This window comes from Rattus norvegicus, chromosome 8 (genome assembly GCF_021556685.1).
Source record: "Rattus norvegicus strain SHRSP/BbbUtx chromosome 8, alternate assembly SHRSP_T2T, whole genome shotgun sequence".
NCBI classification, from domain to species: domain Eukaryota; kingdom Metazoa; phylum Chordata; class Mammalia; order Rodentia; family Muridae; genus Rattus; species Rattus norvegicus.
This window is the reverse complement of record NC_141541.1, coordinates 86753503-86777068: the sequence shown is the minus strand read 5'-3', so window position 1 is coordinate 86777068 and position 23566 is coordinate 86753503. Positions and strand designations below refer to the sequence as shown.

Here is a 23566-nt window from a genome sequence, read left to right as displayed (position 1 = left end):
GCCTAAGCCAAAGAAATTCTCCCTCCCCATCTTGCTTATTTTAAGATTAATTTATTTATTTTACTTATGTGAGTACGCTATTGCTGTCTTCAGACACACCACAAAAGGCCATAGGATCCCATTACAAGTGGTTGTGAGCCACCATGTGGTTGCTGGGAATTGAACTCAGGACCTCTGGAAGAATAGTGTTCTTAACCTCTGAACCTTCTCTCAACTCCGCCCCCCTCCACCCCCATCTTGCTTTTCGGTCATGATGTTTCATCACTAAGACAGGGACCAATGGTAGCAATAGAATTGCCACGCCAATACCTTTTCAAACATGATCGAAGGCCTCCTGAGTTCCAAGCCCCATCCCTATGGTCATCTCAACTCAGTCCCTCTATGCTTTCTCTGTCCAAAACTCAGATTCTACCAGTGGAGGAATGAAAGCGGGGCCTCCAAGCTCCCTAATGCAGTTGGGTTTTCTGAGGTTCACTTTTTCTAAAAGACCAATTATAACTCCTGAGGGTCTGGAGGATGCTCCACTCTGCACACAGGCAGTGGAGCCAAAGATAACCACAGAGGAAGATACAGGAGGTACGGGTGGTCCCTGGCTTACGGTGGTTGGAAGTATATCATTGACAAGATGATGGGAAGGATACGAACCCAGTAAACTAATCGTTGTATGTGCTCATTACATAAGGCAAGGCTGATGACTACATGTACCAGGGTGGGGTATGCAGAGGGGCCTGGCTGTCATAATTGCTGATCAGCCCATCACCTGAAGAAAGGAGGAGGGAGGAATGGAGCAGGGTGAAACATTTGTGCAGTTGCACTCCTTGATGGCCCTAAGGAAATGGAATGAAATCCAAATCATCAAGTTATTTCACAAGAAAAGGCATGATGCTCACCAGAAATCAACAGGAGAGGGAGCTGGTGAGGTACTCAGCAGCTTGAGGTCCTTGCCCACAAGGCTGACAGCCAGAGTTCAACCCTGGGGTGACTTCTGAATGTTGTCCTCAACTTTTATATGCACTGTGACATATGCCTGTATACATGCATGCATGCGCGCGCGCACACACACACACATCCCTAACAAATAAATGTAATTTTTAAGAACAGGTGAGCTGTCCTAGGAGCTGGCAATCATGTTTTCCAAACCACTGGCAGGAGTTTTCTTCGGATAAGAAGCCACCAAGTCACATCTCCACCTCTTCTACTCCCATCAAATGAACCCTGTGCGGGGTCCAGCTTTAATGTATGACGTTAGTAACCTTAAAGAAACCACATCAAGGCTGAGGAAGCTTTGGTTCAACTTGAATAAGGAAGTATTCACTGGTTGGTCCCACTGGTCTCTGGGATTGTCTAGGCAAAGTAAGACCCAAACTTCCATGGCTCTTGTTGCTGGAAGAGGGCTGTCTGATGTGCGAGGTTTTTTTTTTTTTTTTTTCCTAGTAGACAGCACAGTGATTCCCAGCACTGTTCGACCTTATTTCCAATCCTAAGTTCTCAGAAACCAGTGTAGACACTGAAGTGATCCTCTCCTTCCAAGTCTGCATTCACCACCACCCCTAGTTACGGTCCTGACCTTTATACAGACACTAAAATAGTGCCCCTTTAGCTCAATGTCCTGAATCCATATGTCGATCTACCACCTCATAAGGTATCTCGTTTCATGACATTTGTAGACTGTCATCTACAGCTGACAAGCTTAAAACAAAATGAACACCTCACCAATGAGAACAGTTTTTCACTCTATTTAATTGGCATTTGTCATTGTGGACAGAGTGGTTTCGTTCTTTGAAGACCTTTACTCCTGGGAGCTCTATCTTGCCTCTGGAATGCTCTATAGCTGCTGCTGCGATTGGACCCTTGCAGTAGCCACTTTAAAGCACGCTGTCACTAGAACTTCAGGACGGTCCTGACCACGTCAACATAGTGGCCATCTGGAGGTGGCTTCCTCTGACTTCCAGGTTGCAGGAACTTCTTAATTGTAGGAATGTTGCTGATTCTTGTCTTAAATGCCTGAAACAAGAAATGGTGAAATGAGGGGCTCAGTAGCTGTCACAACCACTAGGAAATCAGGATTTGGTTATAAGAGGAGATGATTTTCCTACAATTTATTCTGACTGTTCTTTCCATCCCTATCCTTCCCCTCCCAGATCCCCCCACTTCCTCACGCATTCAACACCTCTCTCTCTCTCTCTCTCTCTCTCTCTCTCTCTCTCTCTCTCTAACAAAAGGCAAACAGAAGACAAACAAACAGGGATAAAACAAAAAGAACAAACTAACAAAAGAAAAAAGAAAAAATAGCAGGAGAAACACATATACATGCAGACAGATAAATACACACAAACAAAACTCATAAAACCTCAAAATGGGAAACATAATATATGGACAAAAGGCCAGTCAAGGGGCCCAGACAAAGCAATATGAGACCAAAACCAAACAAAAACTCCAAAAACACCATCGAGTTTTATGTTGGCCATCTATTGCTGGGCATGGAGTCTGCATGGAGTCTGCTCTGAAGTGTGGTTTGTATTTCCAGTGCAATTAATTAGAAGAAACTAATTAGAAACACTGTCCTTAACAGACAAAACCTAGTGGTTTTCTCTGAGAGAAATGTGAGGAGCTAGAGCCCCGGGCGGAGTAAGTGTGGTAATCATGGGATTCTTCCCCGCAATCTAGGGCAATGCAACCAAAGGATGGCCCAGCATCAGGACCACTAAAAGTGAACAGCGCCATCTTATAGGAGGCAGGAAGGAAGAACAAAAGATCGATATTCTTGCTTCAGGAAGTAAAACTGTTCAGAGTATTGAAAAAAAAAGTCCCGAATGTTCTGAGAGTTTTGCATTTATTAGGGACTGAACTAAGACCTCATTGCACGCTGGCCCTGTGCTTTACCTGTGAGCTACATGCCCCAGCAGTTTAAGTGTTCATATTGGAACCTCAAATCCCCATTTCCCCATCATGTAAAGTTTCATTCCCTGACGGACCCTACAGTGTAAGCGAGATCACACAACCAGAGTGAAGATGACGATACTCTAAGGAACGGTTTCTCCTAAGTTTTAAGTTCAGCTTCGAGGTGTGTATTGTTGTAGTCTTTGTTCCAGCTGCACCTCCCTGGGCTGTGTCCACACTGACCAGCGTCCTACCTGCAGCAGAGGGAAGTCAGACAACACAGGAGCACTGACTTCTTCCACCATCAAAATGGCTTCTAGTAGCTGTATGTCTGCCCAACTGAGTTGGTTGCCAACAAGAAATGCCTCTCCATGGTCTTTTAAAATCTACAGGGAAAACAAAACAAAACAAAAAACCTATTTTAATGGAAGTAATCACGATTTGCCTATCTGTACTGAGAGATTCACTGAAGTCTTTTTATTTATTTATTTATTTATTTTTGGTCTCCAGTCCTGTTAAGAAGGGGTAAAGCCAACCCTCAAGCACGAACTATAAACTGGTTCGCTCTGTTTGGGAAAGGTCAGTGATTATCAGGGCCCTTGTGTGGTGAAGTACTGACAATTTTTTGAAAAGCCCAGGGGAAGTGAAGGAAAGCTGCACCCACCAGTTCAGAGACATGGGAGCTACAACTATTGAGACCCAGCTGCGGTGACCCAAATCAATATAAGTCACTGGTGGACTGGAAGACCACACTTGAAAAAAAGAGAATTTTTTCTATACCCAATGGAAATATAAAAAGACACCAGAGTCAAATTTGAGTAGCAAATACATAAAAAAAAAATGGTTCACACCACAAAGAGGGGATAACATATATAACTTGGGAAAGGGTCTGGATAAATGTCTCAATGATTCACAGCACGTATACCTTCTGTAACTCCGGTTCCAGGGGATCTGACAGTTCTTTTGGTTTCCATGGTTACCAGGCACACACATGATACACAGACATTCATTCAGGCAGGGAAAATACTCATACACATAAAATAAAATTTTTTAAAAATCCAAATTAGGGACTGGAGAGATGGCTCAGTGGTTAAGAGCACCGACTGCAATTCCTGAGGTCCTGAGTTCAAATCCCACATAGTGGCTCACAACCATCTGAAATGGGATCCGATGCCCTCTTCTGCTGTGTCTGAAGACAGCTACAATGTACTCATAATATATAATAAATGAATAAAATATTTTAATACTATTAATAGTATTTTAAAAAAATACTATTTAAAAAATCTAAATTAAAAAAATCTACTCCTTTCTTGCTTAAGACCTTTTCCTAATGATTATTAGTAAGAAAGTAGTAGATTTGACATTTGTTAATGCCAACTAGTAGTTACACAGAAATTTTGCTTTGGAACATCTTCTAAATAATAAAATAGTGGTATAAATACCTTCAATAAAACCACAATTATCTATAAATGAAAAGAAAATGCCCTTATTTATATTGAAAAACTGGGTGGAAATACATAAAACCAATTCTTATACCTCTTTGTGATGAGGAATGGGTGTAGTTTCTGTTTACAGTCTACATTTCTGAATAAGAAATCAATTGTATCAAACAAATTAGATACAATAAACATTGTAGTTGTTTGAGTGAGAATACCTCCCGTAGGCTCAGATTTGAATACTTGGTTACCACGGAGTGGAACTATTTGAAAGGATTAGAAGGTGCAGCCTGGTTGAGGGATGCGTATCACTGCAGCAGTATCACTGTGGCAGGCTTTGAGGTTTCAAAAGCCCACACCATTCTTAGTAAGCTCTCTGTATCTCATGCTTGTATCTTAATATGTAAGGTCTCATCTACTGCTCCAGCACCATGCCTGCATGCCTGATGCCATGTTCCCTGCCATGATGGTCATGGACTCTAACCCTCTGAAACTGTGAGTCCCAAATAAACTCTTCCTCCTATAAGTGGCCTTAGTCATGATGTCTTATTATAGCAATAGAAAAGTAACTAAAACAGGGTCAAAACTTATGAAGAAAAGAGTATTTAAATATGTGAGCCTATGGCAGCCACTCTCATTCAAAACACCACAGACCTTACAGCAGGGAAGCTCTGATACAGCCTGTGTTTTTATTTGTATGTTTTATGTTGTCTGACTACGTATGGGGAGATGCATGTGCCATGCTATGCATGAAGAGGCCAGAGGACAACCTGCAGGAGTTGGGTGTCTCCTTCCACCATTGGAGCCCTCAAATTTGAAATCAAGCTTTCAGACTTGAGAGCAGGTGTCTTTGCCCAGCGGCACCCGTCTTGTTTATCTTTTTGAACACTGATTCTTAAATATTCTGTATATCAGGAGGTAAACAAGCTTACCTTTTCAAACACTGGGAAGTAACGGTTTTTAGCCCTCTTCACTGCTAAAGCTAGGCTCTCTTCTTTTTCCTGAGGGGCTTTAAATGGAGCCCCGATAATCATCATCATCAGGTCCTGGGTGCCATCGGCATACATGTCAATCCTGAAAACACACCAGAGCGTCCCATTGGAAAGGAACCTTGGACTGCAAGTCAGACCAAACCAGCTGAGAAAGCAGAGGATCTGACAACACTCACTGAATGAAAGGCTGTATGAAGGGAACATGTGCCTATATGCTGAAATCTGCCACGAGCAGAGTGCGATTATGATGGTTTAGAGACTATAAAAAAACAAATAGAACAAAACAACAACAAAAACCATTTAATAAAAAGTACACCTCAAGCCAGGAGGTGGTGGCACACACCTGTAATCCCAGCACTCAGGAAGCAGAGGCCAGTGGATCTCTGTAAGTTCGAGTTCGAGGCCAGCCAGCCTGGTCTACAGAGTGAGTTCCAGGACAGCCAGGGCTACACAGAGAAACCCTGTGGGGTGGGGGGTAGGGTGGGGATGGGGGATGGGTGATTATATATCAAAACAGTGAGAATGCATGGTACTCGTAGGCTGTGGAATTGCGTCTCCTGCCATCTGCTTTACCAAGGGAGGTGTGGGGATGTGGAGATCAGCTGGCCGCTGGGCTTCTGAGCTTTGCTCATTCCTAGGCGCCCTTTCTGTTGTCTGAATAATGGAGCTTGGGGATTTTCTACCATAACTTCTACATGCACTGACCACTGCCACTTTAATGTTTGCTATGATGAGATCTTAGGGACACTGTACTTAACCCCAAATATAGATTAGACTTTCTTTTTTTTTTTCCTATTTCTTTCTTTCTTTCTCTTTCTTTCCTTTTGCCTTGAGTCTACTTATCTACAGGAAACTAAACTATTTGGTTTAATAAACTATTTGCTGTGACTATCCTTAGCCAGGTCAGGCACAGCATATAACAGAGCAGATATCTGTGGTATACAGATGCAAGGGGAAAAAACCCTGAACCTCCAGCTTTTCCTCCTCCAGTATTGATGAGTCCTGTCAGGTCCTTCCATCTACAGGCCTTTTTCCCAGGCTGCCCTCGTGACTGACTAATGAGGAAGGTGGGAATAAGAGGGACTCATTCTGGGTTCAAAGCTTATAATACTTACATAATTCCACTCTTAGAACCGTCAACATGCCATGAGTTAGAACGCCAGGATGTGGACGTGTGGCCTATTCCTCCCAAACTGACAATCGGCCAATAACCACATCCAGAGCTACCCAGCTAACTACTGGTTGGCAGACATATGGGTGAGTCCAGCTGGGATAACTCCAGTCTAGGCCACATAGAAGCTACCCAGAAACCCATAGACAAGTGCTTGCTAAGTGAACTCTGTTTCAAGTTGATAGCAAAATTAATCATTAATATAATGTTCAAGGCTTGTTAGCTGAATTGGTCATTTGTGCCTTCATGTAAAATACTTTAGTAGGTCATTTTCTGAGAACATAGTTTGCTAGGCACAAATGTGAGAATATTACAAACTGACTAGTGTAACTATATACAAAAAGAGGGTATGGAATATGTCCTCAGCCCAAGCCACATCAACTCTAGCAACACACCTCCCCTCTGTTCCCTCACTCTCTCCCTTTAGTTCCTGCTGAAAGATATAACCAAGTCAGGTTGCTGTGTGAGCGCAGACGCTTGGTTAAACATTTAGCCTTGGAAGGAACGCTAAAGTACCTGACTCTCTCCTTCAGGTCCTTCCCATACAAGTTGTACTTGGCGGCCAGGTAGCTGAGGATGGCTCTGGTCTGTGTCAGTAGCATCCCGTCTATTTCCACCAATGGGACTTGGCCAAAAAGCAGGCATCCATCTGGGATGTGAAAGAGAAGGGTAAGATACTCATCTTCAATGGCTTCAGTGGTTGTAGTCCATCTGAGGATGGTCCAACCAAGTCCACTGGATGGTTGTCAGTCTTCAGTTATGAGGATGAATGACAGGCCCCAGTAGATAAGGAAATGCCAATCATTTGTTCCTGTGTTCAAATCTGAGCCTTCTGTGATTACTTCATGCATTTTTTTGTGTATTGGACAATAGAAATTTAAAAAAGATTGTTCTATATTTACTCTAATATATATATATAATATATATATACACACACACACATGTAAGTATGCATGCATGCATGCACAAACACACACACAGACACACACAGACACACACACACACACACACACACACACACACACACACACAGAGCTAGCATTTCTGGTTCTCAAAGCTTAAGTTGTGTAAAAGTCTTTGGGCATTTGGCATGAAAGGTTGCTAAGACATCCCTTGCTCTCAGTATTCTGGGTTGGGACTGAAGTCTGAGAGTACAAATTCTTTTAAAAACACATAGTTTATAGGCACACACAACAGCAGGAAGGACAGACACAGCAACAGGAACACATCACATACAGTCCTGGGTTCAAGATCATTTCCAATCCACTCTAGCGATGCGTGTTTGAACAAGTTACTTATCTGAGCTTCTGTGTCCTACTGCTAACAACAATATCTATTTGCCTGGATTTGAAAGCAGAAAAGGTCATAGTAGCTATAAACCAATGCCAATAATCAAAGTGAGTCAAAAGCAAGTGTTAGTTGGCGACTGCTTACAATAACTACAGTTTCTCATTGCTTAACATCAGGGAAACACTCTGAGGTTTATATGCTATGTAATTCTGTCCTTGTATGGTCACAGTAGAGTGAGACACAAACTAAGACGTCTACAGAGTAGCAAATTCAAGGACAGCCTAAACTACACAGTAATACCATATCTCCTCCACAGACATACTTGTATATAGATGTTTGTTGTTATTTTGTTCACAATAGCCGGGAAATAGAACCAGCCAAATGCCCATGAACTAATGAATGAAGGATGAAAATGTGGTCTATATATATACAATGGAATTCTACTCGGTACTAAAGAAAAGGAAAAGTATAAAATTTGGGGGGAAATGGATAGAACTGGAAAATGCTGTCCTGAGTGAGGAAACCCAGGCCAGGAGGACAAATGTCACATGTCACATGTTCTTTCCCATATGTGCATCCTAGCCTCAAGGCTTTAGACGTACGTGCTTAATGTTTAACTTGGAGTATCCGTAAAACCTTGGGAGCTAGAAAGGGAGGGGAGGGGATTCAAGGTTTGGGACGGGAATAGAATGCAAGCGATACAAAAGGAAGAGTGGGAAAAGCTCAGGAAAAATCACAGAGGAGAGGGAGGAAAGAACATAAGGGCCAAATACTGAGAAACAGGATATGACCTGGTAACTCCTGGGCATGATTTGGCCTCTATAATCCCTACCTTACAGCGGCTGAGACGGCTGCATCAAGCCTGCACAAGACTGGGCCTGTCAACATTCAGTCACGGGAGCAGAGAAGAGTAAACCAAACCTTAGGAGATATGAAAAAGCCATATGGAAACCTGGTGATCTAATTAAATATATTTTTAAAAAGATAGAGTGCGGGAACCGAGATACACTAAAGGGATGTGTAAATGCTGTTCCCAGAAGTCATGGGTAATTAGACAAAAATACTAGTACTAGGTAAAGGAGTGGCCCCTGTGAGTCATTGGTTTGGGAGGTCCCAGAAGCCCCTCCCAATAATGCAAGCTATTGCAATGTTCTCTCTCGGTTTCCTGCCAGAGCTAGAGAATAGAGCCTACTTTTTTTTTTTCCTTTTTTTTTCTTTTTTTTTCTTTTTTTTTTTTTTTTTTCTTTTTTTCGGAGCTGGGGACCGAACCCAGGGCCTTGCGGTTGCTAGGCAAGCGCTCTACCACTGAGCTAAATCCCCAACCCCGAGCCTACTTCTAAAGACATCACTCACTTTGGCTTCAAGACATAGAGAAATCCAGTGTGCACTGAACTAGAAGTCTCATCCCTGTGGCTACCTCTCATCATCCTGTAGCATGCTGTCTGTGTAGGCTACTTGGAGAGGGGGATAGCCATCAGTGGTCTCACCCAGCTATAGATCGTGCATGCTACAATACCAATCTCCCTGGCAAAAATGCACTACCTACTATAATAGTGGTATGGCTATTATGGGGATAGTCAACTACTCTCAGGTTGAATTTTAAACCCCTTCTTTAAGAAAGGGTTCATGCTGTAACTTCATCCAAGGTCTATGCCTGAAGAGGTCATAAACTCAAGCAAGTCTGCTTCTTTGGCTTGCTAAATGGATGTGTTGTCCAACTACTGTTTAAATATTTATATTTATGTTCACAGATTAGAACTATAGGCAGGGGTTGGGGATTTAGCTCAGTGGTAGAGCACTTGCCTAGCAAGCGCAAGGCCCTGAGTTCGGTCCCCAGCTCCGAAAAAAAGAAAAATGAAAAAAAAAAAAAAGAACTATAGGCAAACTATGGTTAAAAGATGACTTAGTTTGTTATGAGTGGCAAGTAATGTGGGAGCTCCTTAGTTGTCAAAGAGCTGAGAAGTGACTGCAGCCTACCTAGGACATTTATATCACTCTCTCCAGGGCAGCATCCTCTCTGAGAGGTCAGATGTATGTACGAGTGGGAGGCTGGGGAGGGATGCTGTAAAATGGTGTCCCTGGATCATGGCACTCACGAAGTCACAGCGGCTATGGTTACTGTGACTGGGTCAAGACTGGGTCCATCAACATTCCATCATGGATAAAGGGAGGGCTTTAGGGCCCCACGATTCCTTGAGGAGCTATTTATAGTTAATAGATACGGGAAGAGGAGGAGTCATATTCTTCAGTGGTGTAGCCCCTTGTAAACTGCCCAGTAAATAACCTCCCAACCATGCTCACACAAACAATTCTAACTAAATTCAGTGATTAAAAAAAAAAAGATTTAAAAATGTTGCAGTAAAAATAAAAAAGGATCCTGTGCTATCAGTTCCCTTGAGCTGGATCTATTCGCTCTGGCTGCTACTCTGCCACACAGCCCACAAGCGGCCTCTTCCGGCAGTCTCCCTTTTAGCCATCCTCTCTGTGAGGTTCCCTAGGTGGTAGCTTCCACACCTAGTGTGCACACGCATGCACGCACACACACACACACACATCCCACACACACACGCACGCACGCACGCACGCACACACACACCCCACACACGCGCGCGCGCGCGCACACACGCACGCACACACGCACGCACACACGCATACACGCACGCACATGCACGCACACGCACGCACACACACACACGCGCGCACACACACATCCCCCCCACACACACACGCATGCATGCACGCACGCACACACACACACCCCACACACACGCGCGCGCGCGCGCACACACACACACACACACACACGCACGCACATGCACGCACACGCACGCACACACACATCTCTCATTCTGCGGACGGGCAACAGAACCAGATCCGCTCACTCCTACTGCCTCTTAGCCATTTCTTTCACACACTGATTTCTTTAGCCCAGTAAAATCAAAGTTCCAGAAACTTTTAGTTTAGCAATTAGATTTATATGTTAAATTCTCAATCCACAATACATCCATACAGTAAATTCACTACAAATTGATAAAGATATAAACCGCCCACCTAGACAAGATAAAATTGATCTAGTTCACCTAAATCTGAACCATCTTCCTCCACAGACTCACTCCGATCTTTTTCGATTCTCCGCCTCTTCTCTCTGGCCTAGACTTTTTCCCCGCCTACTCTTCCTTCTCATCCAATGATAGGCTTCACCTTATCCTGGACCCGCTTTGTTGCATAATGACATCATCCTACATAAAAATAGGAAGGAAACTTGCTGGGAAGAAGAAAGCACTTTCAAAGGGGGGAAGAGAGGAGAAGAGAGGGTAATGAGTGGGGGGAAAGGGGGAGCGCAAGGAGCTGTGACCAAAAAAATTTATATATATATTAATAGAATTGTCAGAAAATTTAAATGCAAAAGCTGGATATGATTTAGTTTTAATTCTATCCTTTGTGCCATAATTCGATAAATCTATTAAAAACACCAAGAAAGATACAAAGTACAAAGGGTACTAGTCCCCTTGCCCTGCTCCCAGACACCAAGACAATATTAAGAATTGTTAAGAATTGGGTGCTGACCCACTCAGAACTAAGGAGCTTATAATATTATGCCGATTGAGGCCACTGAGGTCAGATACCGGATATATTTGAAGACTACAGAGATCATAGAGCCGGTGAATTACTTTGCATCAGGAAGACAGGGCTTAATCAATGTCTGTAGGAATAGCTACCCTTTCCTAGTAGTAGCTGTCATTCCTGAGACTTATGTTCTACGTGATGAATGTTTCCAGAAACAAGTTTTTATTTTTTCCAACAAGACAGTGTTGAATGAATCAAGACTCACCCTTTTGCAACTTCTCATATTGTTCTCTCGTCTCAAGAAATTCTTCTTCAAACTAGATTGAGGATAGAGAGGCACTGTTACAACTTTAAGATAGGAAGCAGGGAGAGAGATCCGGATACCTCTCAGAAATGCTTTATGGCCCTCAGAACAAAAGTCTAAAAGGGGGGGTCACAGAGCTGCCAGCTCCCACCTATGAGTGTGCTGGGGTGTGCATTTAGAGATTAGCTCTCAGGGGTATGCGACCTTGTGACGCATTGTCACCTACATGTGTTGACTGCATGTGTAGCTGTTCTGGGATGCATGTGACTGGGGGTGGGTGGGTGGGTGGCTACTGGTTGGGTGAGTGTAAAGGGATAAAATGGGACAAGAGGACATCTGGGTGGTTCACCTTTATCAAGGATCCCCAAGGTGCTGGTCTCCATTTTTGCTTTGCCCCAACTAGCTCTTCCCGAACTTCAAACTTTTGTTCTGACTCAAACTTCTCCCGTGATTTTTCCTCTTTCCATCATCTCCTTCTTCGGTTTTATAACTTTTTCTTCATATGGGGCCAAATTAAGTTTATCTGAGACCGATATATCCAGAGATCCTATCCGAGCGAGGTTATAGTAACTGGCTGATGGTTAAAGCTGTAGTTAGCCTCCATCTACAGCCGTCTAAAGCTCTGTGAGGGTGGTTTTGTTCTTCACATCTTGAGATGGGGTGGGGCAGATGACCAGACCAGGGAGGAATCTCTAAAGTGGGAAACAAAGACAGCAGCAAGCCTTGTTCTGAGGGGAGATGGCATTCATTTTGGGAGAGACAGCAGTTCCATGAGGAGAGTTTGGAGTCAAGGGAAGAGACAGTCAGCAGATCTTACATCTGGGGCAGGGCTCTAGCTGGCAGCCATGAAACCCACGAATGAGTTGCTGAGGCAGGGGTTAAATGACCTCAGAAAAATCAACCAATCCCAATGGAGGGAATGAACTAATCTTCCCCTAAGCTCACCCCATCTCCAGGAGCTTCAGAATATTCCAGGCCCTCAACACCCCTCTTCCCCTGCACCTCGTAACTATAATCCCTCCCCTCCTTTTTTTTTTAATTTCTTTTTTTTTAAACATTTATTTATTTATTATGTATATATACATCATAGGCCAGAAGAGGGCACCAGACCTGACTATAGATGGTTGTGAGCCACCATGTGGTTGCTGGGAATTGAACTCAGGACCTCTGGAAGAGCAGACAGTGCTCTTAACCGCTGAGCCATCTCTCCAGCCCCCCCTCCCCTCCTTCTTATCTAAGAAAACGGGTTTAGAAAGAAAGGAGAGGAGGAGATGGGACTTAATCTACATCCCCAACCAGGAACCGACCTCCACTCCAGCTGTAGCCAGCAGCCAGCGGATCGACTCCATCCTTCCCCTGCCTTGAAAGTAGTAGAGCTTGGGTTTGACTTCCATGACTCCTGGTTCAGAGTTTCCTAAAGGGTAGCAGTAAAAAATATGTTTGGAAAATAAGCTCGTACACAACATATACTTCGCCTCCATTTACAGCCGAGGTGAAATGTGGTGAGCGAGGCTCCGGTGTGGGATCACAGACAAGAGCAAGCCACGGAGAAATGCACAGAAGCAGGGTAAGGAGTTGCCCTTGTGAGCAGGTGGTTACGCCTGGGGCAGGACATTTGGGGTTGCTAGGCAGTCAACAAGGTCCCGTTTCTTGAGCAGAAGTAGCGGTCTTTAAAATTAGCCAATTAAACTGAGCAGTTTAATCCCAGTACTCAGGAAGCAGAGGCAGGTGAATCTCTGTGACTTCGAGGCCATCCTGGTCTATAGAGTGAGTTCCACAACAGCCAGGACTACAAAGAGAAACCCTGTCTTGAAAAACAAAACCAAAAACCATCAAACAAACAAACCAAAAAGTAGCCATTTAATCGTGCATAAATGGTTTGCCTTATGCTATATAAATGCTGTCTATCGCTCACAGCTTGAGAGAAAAGAACCAACCATAACCATCAAGGCACCATGTTATTTGAGACTGTCTCTGTATATTTGGAGAAAGGAACCAAGAATTGACATAATGGTTTCATAAATATCTGTGCAAAAACAAGCAAACAAAACCAAAAAATTTTTCTGACATCAGCGGGAACCAGGGAGTCTTCAATTGCTACCAGGTAAGAACACATCTATGAAATATCATATGTTAATCATAATGACAAGTTGAAAAATACCACATTAAAGCTGGACAGTGGTGGTGTACACCTTTAATCACAGTACTCAGGAGGCCGGTACAGGTGGATCTCTGTGAGTCTGAAGCCAGCCTGGGCTACATACACACACACACACAAAAACCATCTCAAAAAATCAAAATACCAACAGCAACAAACCACCAAACGAAATAAAGAAGAAAAGAAAGAAGGAAGGAAAGAAAGAACCATATAGCTCACTTCATTATCCACTTTCTCCAATAGGTGGGTCAACTGAAGAAAAATTAAACAGAGGGGTTGGGGATTTAGCTCAGCGGTAGAGCACTTGCCAAGCAAGCGCAAGGCCCTGGGTTCGGTCCCCAGCTCCGAAAAAAAAAAGAAAAAAAAGAAAAAGAAATATATGAATTAAATGACACCACACATCAAATGGACCTATCAGATATCTACAGAGCATTCTACCCAAACACCAAAAAATTCATATTGTATTCAGAAGCCCATGAATCTTCTTTAAAATAGGCCATGAACTGTGACACAAAGGAAATGTTAACAAAGCTAGAAAAATTGAAATAACTCTATGCCATTTTACCAGACCACAGTGTAATAAAGCCTAAACTCCATGAATTCCTAGTAATTATACAAACTCATGGAGATTACTAAATGGTAGCTGGGTCAAAGAAATAATCCCTAAGAAAATGTATAAAAATTCCTAAAACCAAATGAAAATTAAAATACACACAACAGACATCTGGGACACATTAAAACCTGTCCTAAGGGGGAAATTTATGTTCTGGAAATTAGGAAGGGGACTGGAGAAATGGTACACAGTTGGGCTGCCCTACCTTCATCAAACATAAATCAAGAAAATGACCCTGTTGAATGTGACAGAACTGGACTTTAATCCCAGCACGTGGGAGACAGAGGCAGGAGGTCCTCTTGTGAGTTTGAGGCGAGCCTGGTCTACACAGTCAGTTCCAGGATATCAGGGACTACACAGAAGGACCATATTCCTGAGGGGGGCGGGGAGACCCAGATGATCCTGGTTTGTGTCAAGTTGTGTGGGTCGGGGAAACACAACTAGCACACAGAGATCGTATGCACATGTAAATTTGTCCAACATTACAGGATACAAGCCTAAAGCAGGTCTTCAATCCTTTTTTCTTGACTCAACACTGTTTAATATAAACTAGAGATTGGTAATATAGAAAACCAAGTTTGTTTATCCTCCAAAAAAGTAAACCTAGTTATCTCATTGTTTAAAGTATATTGTCAGAGTGAACAAAAAAAAAAAAAAAAAGTAGTAGAAATACTGAATTTGTCCCCGGGGATCTGGCGAGAACAAAAGAATGGCTTGTTCTGGATTTGATTCAAATGGCAGCATTCTGGCCCACGCTAGTCTTTTCAACTCTGGTTTCTTCTTCTCAAGAGTTGCTCAAGTGTGTACGAGTTCAGTAGAGCTAGTTCACCAAGTGGGCCTTTTGTGTGAAGACCTTGGGGGTTGAGCCCGGTCCGCAAGGAATCTGAAGGGGCAGATTCTGTATGCAACTCCTCAACCCAGAGCCCAGCATGCAGCTCATCCGAGTTGAGCAGAAAGTAGCCGTCATGGGTGACAGTTTAGATGAAAAAGAAGCACAACATCTTCTAGAAAATGGAAGAACGCTTCTCCTACGACAATTGCATGAGTTAGGCCACAGGTACCCATTCACAGCTCAGTTCAGGGCTTAGCTCCAAGGTCAAAAGCATGTGCAAGTCACTAAAAATAGAAACCTAGTAACCTAAAAAAAAGTCCCTTCCTTGTTGCAGATTAAGGCAACATTTGCTTGTGAGAAAATTAGTCAACCTGGCTTCTGTTAGAAGTGGGCAGCACTCTCCTGAGTGTGCCTGGGAACCAGCAGCAGCAGTTTCTAGGTGTCCATTAGGAAGTTATAGGTCTGCCCTAGAAAGATGGCTCAACTGTTAAGAGCTCAAAGGCCTGGGTTCATCCCAAAACCCACTTGGCAGCTCACGACACCCAGTAACTCCAGGCCCAGAGGATCCAACATCCTTTTCTGGCATCCTTGGGCACTGCACACGTGGTGCACAATCATACACGCAGACAAAACACCCACACACAATAAAATTAAAAAAGGCAAAGAAATGAAAAGACCTGCCCAGATAGAGTTTGGGAAACTGAGTCTAGAATGAAAGTTCCATCAGCTCTGGGGGTCAGCGGTCTGCATGCAACCCTGTCTATCTTCCCATGGACTGGGTCCATATGGACCACAAGATCTTGGGTCAGCTAGCATAGGCCCCTGCATGAAACCAACCCCTCCGAGAAGCTCTCAATTGGCTATGTGAATACTTCCTGCAGCCACTCAGCACTCCTGAGGGGCACAGCACCTCTGAGGGACAGAGGCTCTGATCCAGGTGCCTGTATTAAGTATCTCTTCCCTTCTTCCATACTCAGAAACTAAACTCCTTAAGTAGATGGTTTATGCTCCCCAAACGCCAAGGGTTTATACAGCTGCTTAGATGAAAAAGTAAAGCCAAGGAAGAGGCTCTAATCTGCCTAGGTTCTTGTAGCTATGCAAGAATAAACAAACTGAGCTGCCATGTGGTATTTAAAGGCTAGGGTGAGTCTGAGAAACAAACCAGTAAACACCTTACCAGAGCTTGCTTCTTCCAGAACCCCTGCATTTCATCTTAGCACAGCTCCCTGGGCGAGCAGGACCAGGAGGAAAACCTCAGTGTTTGATCATTTGGGTTAAGTCTTCTGAACACAGTGAAGCACAATGACACTCTATGGCTGGCACCTGCTTCCTTTTTAAGTAGGTAAAAAATAATTGAGATTTTCTTAGGGAGAATGTATGTGTGTGTGTGTGTGTGTGTGTGTGTGTGTGTGTGTGTGTGTGGTGTGTACATGCATGAGCACATGTGGACACCCAAATACTAATAAGTATTTTCAAATTCAAATTCAGTTAAAACTCCACTTAAGTCTTACGCATTTTGGCTAAAGTCATTCCTATTGGGTCCTGGAAAGTTTCTTTATTGTGAGTGCTCTGCTGCATATACATCCCTAGGCCAGAAGAGGGCATCAGTTCCCCTTACAGATGGTTGTGAGCCACCATGTGGTTGCTGGAAATTGAACTCAGGACCTCTCAGAAGAGCAGCCAGGGCTCATAACTACTGAGCCCGGTTTTCCCGAAATAAGCAACAAATGGGAGATAGGACCTGTAGAGACCACCTCTTGTAGATAGGCACGGCCCCTAATTGAGGGGTGGGGCCACCCACCCATCCCAAAATTTTTAACCCAGAATTGTTCCTATCCAAAGGAAAGACAAGGACAAAAAATGGAACACAGACTGAAGGAAAGGCCATCCAGAGACTTCCCCACCCAGGCATCCATCCTATCTGCAGACACCAAACCCCAACACTATTGCTGATATCAAGAAGCACTTGCTGATAGGAGCCTGGTATGGCTGTTCCCTGAGAGGTTCTGCCAGCACCTGACCAATACAGATACAGATGCTCACAGCCAACCATCAGACTGAGCCGGGGACCCCAACAGAAGATCTAGGGGAAGGACTGAAGGAGCTGAAGGGGATTGCAACCCCATAGGAAGAACAACAATATCAACCAACAGGATCCCCCACCCCCCAGAGAGCTCCTAGAGACTAAACCACTAACCAAAGAGTGAGTACACATGGAGGGACCCATGGCTTTAGATACATATGTAGCAGAAGATGGCCTTATCTGACACCAATGAGAAGGGAGGTCCTTTGACCTGTGGAAGTTTGAGGTCCCAGCGTAGGGGGATGCTAGAGCACTGAGGCGAGAGTGGGTGGGTGGGTAGGTGGAGGAGCACCCTCACAGAAGCAAAGGCAAAGGGGGAGAAGGGGATGGGATGGGGTGTGTGTGTAGAGAAGTAACTGGGAAGGGGGATATCATTTGAAATGTAAACAAATAAAGTGATTTTTTTTAAAGTCTCAAGTATATGAAGTTATAGTACCTGAGGGTGTTTTAGTGTGCCAGTCATACATAAGCTGTGCATAGACAATGCAAGCCTGCCCATTGGATAGACGTCCATTTTCTATTTTCTTCAGAATCATGAAAGACTAGGAGTTAGATTCCTCAGTGAGCAGACAGACAGGGAGAGGGGCCACGGATACATAATAAACATGATGAACTTTCAAGATGGCTGGCTTCTTCTACACCCTCCTGGCTGAGACAAAAGCCTGATCCCTTAAAACTATGGCCTTGCAGGCTTTTGTCTCCTACCCCCAGGCCCACTGCTGAACGACTAAATTGTTGCTGAACAACAAGTTCCAGGCTGGATCAGGGTTATAGGCTAGAGAAACATCTTTTCTTTGAAGTGAAACTCAAAAGTTCTTCAGAGACTAAACAAACGAAAACAAACAATCCAGCCCTTGATTAGAGATGGGGGTTGGGGTGAAGGGGGTGGATTTCTGCGTTGCAGATCTTTACCTCTGTGTGCCTACTGTGTGTGGGTGGATCCTTGGCCCCAGCAAGTCTCTTTCCCCAGCTGCTGTTTCTCTCTGCTCCTGTCTGCAGGGTTTGAAATTTCTTCACAGCTACCTATTGCAGTTGAAATTTTTCCTGCCTTCTAATTATTTAACTAAAGAGTGGGCAGAGAAAATGAACCCTAGCAAGACCTCTAGACCGCACCAATCACTTAATTTACTCTGCAGAAAAATCTGTGCCTTTTATTTGATCCAAGCAAGCTTTGAAATAATGAACACCAAATAAATTAAAGTTAAAACAATTGCCGAATAAAAGCTGTAGATTTAGCAAAATTGTGTGACGACTCACTGCAAGAGGAGTACGTACACACGTACACACGTGTACACACTCTCACACACACACACACACACACACACGTATACACTCACCTTATTCTGGGATTTTGTCTGCAGGAACTAGAGAAAGAGGCTGTTGAGCAGAGTTCACAGTCCTTCAGGTCTGATTGAAAGCTCCGCCCACCAACCATTGAGCGTTTAGAGAATGCACACGCCCCCCAAGGCGTGTTGGTTAACCCTTTATTCCCCGGAGAGAACAGGTTTGCTCTAGAAGTTCTCATTGGCTCATTAGACAAACATTACCACCGAGTGCACTCTTTTGGGGTGCTGGCGCTCCAGAGGGTGCGTGATGATTCCAACTCCTGTGCTGGCAGTGTTTACGTTCCCTATGGGGAAAGCCAGTGATATAAACATATAGATAAACGGACCATGTTCGGTAACTATAGCAGCAACATATTGAATGGTTAGAGCTGGTAGATTTGTGAATTAATTGTGTGTCAGCAAAACCATGAGGTACAATAGAGAAGAGTGGGCAAGTGGAAGCATTACGCTGTGCTCCATTCTTGTGCTGCTAAAACAGAGTACTGGAGACCCAAGACTTTATATTTGAAAACAAATTAGAGACGTACAGTTCTGGAGGTTGGGCAAGCCAAAATTGAGGGGCTTTCACTTGCTGAGGATGGAGATTTTACTGCCCAGGGTAAAATGAAAGAGAAAAAGAGGTGTCCCCCTTAATGAGAGAGAGAAAGGGCCAACAAGCTCATGCATTCATCTTAGGGGGTGGATGCCTGATGAACTCATGATTTTTACCCCTCCCTCTCTCATTAAAGATGATTTTTTTTCCTCCTTTCATTTTACCCTGTACTGTAGAATGAGGCAGATGGTTATAAAAGGCATGATCGCCGTGCCTGGAACCCACAGGGAGTACAGAGCCATTGGTAGGTAAGGTTACAGGTGGGGCATAGCCCAATCCTTGAGAAAATCCTGTGATTAAACATCTGATGTTCTTCAATACCTAACCCACTCCTTAGTGACAATAATTCACTCACGACAGAGCCGCCTCTTAAAAAGTGCTGTCCCTCAAAACAGTTGGCTAATGCAAAATGGGTTAAGTTTCTGTAACAGGCTGGCAAAAATATAAGGAGACACTTTGTATCTCTCAGTCCAACTATCAGACTATTGCTATTGAAACAATGGATCTCAGGGGAAAGGGACTCTCCCCCAGAGTCTCCTGAGGAGAGAAAGAAAAGGTTCCAGGCAGAGGGGGGATCTTGTCTCCTGGGAAACATTTCTTTGGCACAGTTTCTAACAGTTAGTCAGAGCATCTTACAAGGTGAGGCTGACGCACAGTAAAGTGCTGAATCATTGTACACACGAGCACTTCCTGGACCAGGACTGCTTAGATGTGCGAACCTGAGGCTCTCTGTTTAAACTTTGAACTCACTTCAGTACCTGGAAGACAGACTTGAGATGGGGAAGATGGCTGGGTCCCTGGATCCCTGTTCTTCTTTCCAATATGGCCATATTGACTAAGTTTCCTTTTTCCTCTCTCTCTCCCTTCTCCCCCTCCCCCTCCCACTCCCCCCTCTCTCTCTCTCTCCCTCCCCCCCCCCTCCCCTCCTCTCTCTTCCCCTGAGACAGAATTTCTCTGGTGTAGCCCTAGCTGTCCTGGAACTTGCTGTCGAATAGGTTGACCTCAGACTCACACGTCTGCCTGCCTTTGCTGGGGTTAAAGGTGTGCACCCCCACTTTCCCCCCTCCACCCCGCTCTGCTCCACTTTTAAATGAGCTCTTTTAATATGCTTATTGACCTGACAGAGGAAGAAGTTGGTCATCTTGGAAATTTGCCACCTTTATTACCTATCCATGGCCCCTCTTCCTGTCTGTCTGCCTAGAGTCTACACTCTCCTAGCCTCTCACTTCCACATTGGAACATGGAATTTGGGGAAAACTAAATCTGTGTTCGGGACTGTGTCATTCAAATTTGGCTCTAGAACAATCATCTTATCCTTTTTAAGGTGAGAGCAGGTTTTGGTTTGGTTTGTGGCAAAGAATCCTGGTAGGGTGATGAAGCTTGCAAGAGTCAGGGAGCTCAAGGAACTTAAGAAACATGGAAGACTCAGGAAGCTACTCCTTGAGGTTAAATTAGTAAGACAGTTATGGGAGAGGGGCCACCTTTGTGCAGCTGACCTCAAGCTGTCCAATGAGCTCTGGGATGCAGCTCTCACGACCCAGGCTGAGGTGGACTTCTCAGTCCATCTAGTGTCTAGCTTCCCTAGTGTCTCCCATACTCCAGTAAGTGATCACTCCATCACGCTCCTGTAAGTAACCACAGGGAACTAACTGGTTTAATAAGATAAACAGGCTTCTCGATAAGTTTCCTTTTGTCTGTCACCTATGTGTCCAGGGAAAGCCACACGAGGCACCTAAGCAAGGACTTAGAGATCCAAAGATGTGTCAGGGGGAGGAATCCCAACCTCCCTGTTATGGGTAATAAAACATCTCACCAAAGCCAGGGAATGCTGGTGCATGCCTTTAATCCCAGCACTGGGGAGGCAGAGGCCTGCAGATCTCTGTGAGTTTGAGGCCTCTCTGGTCTACAGAGCAAGTTCTAGGTCAGCAAGGGCTACACAGAAACCACCCCCATCTCATACACAAACAGACAAACAAACAAACAAATCCTAAGGCTGAGCTGTCTAAGGAACATCTTTGGGGGTAACCACAGGGGGACTGTCTTCCTCTAGGTGTTGTGGGGTGACAGGCCTACTTAATGAGTAGGGTTGACCATGTGAGTTCAGGGTATCCTCCAAACAGCTGATAAACTAGAAAACATATTTCTATCCATAAAAATAGCCTGTACGGGCTATGTTTCTCGCTATGGTAGGCACCGTGCAGCTGTGGCCATCGGTGACAGGAGATGCAACTATGGCTGAACTGTCCCCCTAGAAAACAAGGAAGGTCTTACAATAAGAAAAAGGTGTGTAGGGTCTGGAGAGATGGCTCAGCGGTTAGGAGCACTGACTGCTCTTCCAGAGGTCCTGGGTTGAATTCCCAGCAACCACATGGTGGCTCACAACCATCTGTAAAGAGATCCGATGCTCTCTTCTGGCACAGTCTACTCATATACAAAAATTTTTTAAAGAAGAAAAGAATAGCATTATACGACCCAGTTAGATTCAGTAGGAAAACGGAAGGAAGAGTGGATGGGATGGATGTGTTGCTGCTCCATGTCTTACAGCCGTTGATTTGTAAGGGAAAGAGAGTGTGTCGTAGAATCCACACTGAAGAGTCCTTCCTCTGATCCAGCAGTGGGTAGGATCAGTGTAGAGAAAAAAGGTTGAAGTGATAGGCAATGCCTCCTCAGGTCCAGCTTCAATATGGAGAGTGGGGAGAAACCCGTGACTCAGCATGATAGGACTGGGTTCCCAGGAGAACTGAGAAAGAAGTTATTTCTACAGGGATCTCAGCATTGGTTTCAGTGGTTTGCCTGGGCCCCATAGTGGGATGTGATCTTTATGTCCTGGAGAGGCCTCAGTGGTCTACGTGATTCAGATCACCATACAGATTGGGTTTATCATGGGGGAGTGAGACGGAGGAGTGGATGGAGGCCAAGGAAAGCAGATAAAGGGGCCTGTCTGGGTCACTCGGGTCACTCAGGAGAACGGACATGTGGCACGATTGGTGTCAGGGCAGAGTTCCTAGGGAAAGGATCGACAAGAGCTCTGTGCTCATTTACTTCTGGAATGCTTTAAAGCCTGAATGGAAGTATAATCAGGGGTTAAAGAAGTAGAGAATACAACCGTACAGGTGAGAAAGATTAGGACTTAACCCATAGGTTAAGTATGTGGTGTATGTTTCTTTCCTGTAAGAAAGTGTCCTGGGGGTGGAAACTGTGTACCCTGACCTAGGCCATTTTACCAGCCAGGGGTGGCTGACAGAGAGGCAATCGCTGGCTCCAGTAACAGACATAGCAGGGAAAGCATAGCCCTCCTCTACCATGATCCTGGCCTGAGCCAAGTACTATGAGCCAATCTTGTTAAAACTGTCGTGTATGGGAAGATGCATAATGGTCTCATAACAGCAGCGTGTGGGAACGAGGCTGAGTAGCCCTCCACCCGCACCGCTGTGCCTCACATGACTCTTTTGACAAATGACAGAAACAAAAAGTTCTTTTCTTTCTTCCTTAAAAAATTCTTTTCTTTCATTTCTTAAAAAATGCATTTTTATTTTGTGTGCATGAGTGATTTTGCTTGCATGTATGTCCACCACATGTGTGCAATGCCCACAGATCCAAGAAGAGGGCATCAGATATACTGGAACTGGAATTCACACCGTTGTGAGCTCCCATGTTAGTGCTGGAAACTAAACCTGGCTACCCCTGCGAGCTTAGCAAGTGCTTTGAATTGCTGATGCATCTCTCCGGCCTCCAAGAGATGATAGATAGATAGATAGATAGATAGATAGATAGATAGATAGATAGATGATAGATAGATAGATAGATAATCTCTTCATTCTATACTAGACTTTAGTAATATTTCCTTTTTACTAAGCCCATAATTGTGCAACAGCAATTGACATTTTTTTTTTTTAGGTTCTTTTTTTTTTTTTCTTTTTTTTTTGGAGCTGGGGACCGAACCCAGGGCCTTGCGCTTCCTAGGCAAGCGCTCTACCACTGAGCTAAATCCCCAACCCCGTAAGCAATTGACATTTGATTGTAATAGACGACAGTAGACATTCAGAAATTCTTCCCATAAAAAGGTTTCATTATATATTGCTAACCTTTGAGAGTTCTACAGATTTGGAAACCTATTTGGAACAGACAAAGCAAACAAACAAAAAACCAGAAAAAACAAACTAGCAATTCCAGAGTTTGGATGAAGGCATCCTTATGTGGGTGGAAAAGGAAATCCCAGAGGAGGCCACAGAGCTGCAAGGTAAGAATTCCAGTGCTGAGAGGACGACCTCCAGGTGAACTACCTCCAGGTGCGTTGGTAAC

General features: G+C 44.3%; 1 protein-coding gene across 2 annotated transcripts; it reads right to left on the bottom strand.

Moving 5' to 3' along the window:
- Window positions 1-1719: 1719 nt before the first annotated feature.
- Gsta4 (glutathione S-transferase alpha 4) lies at window positions 1720-18712 on the bottom strand. 2 transcript variants are annotated; one of them, NM_001446443.1, is given in 8 exon segments: window positions 1724-2004; window positions 3135-3266; window positions 5249-5390; window positions 6996-7128; window positions 11602-11653; window positions 12948-13054; window positions 16421-16573; window positions 18664-18712. In NM_001446443.1, coding segments are annotated over 6 exon segments (669 nt in total). In that variant the 5' UTR covers window positions 13035-13054; window positions 16421-16573; window positions 18664-18712; the 3' UTR covers window positions 1724-1881.
- Window positions 18713-23566: the final 4854 nt, after the last annotated feature.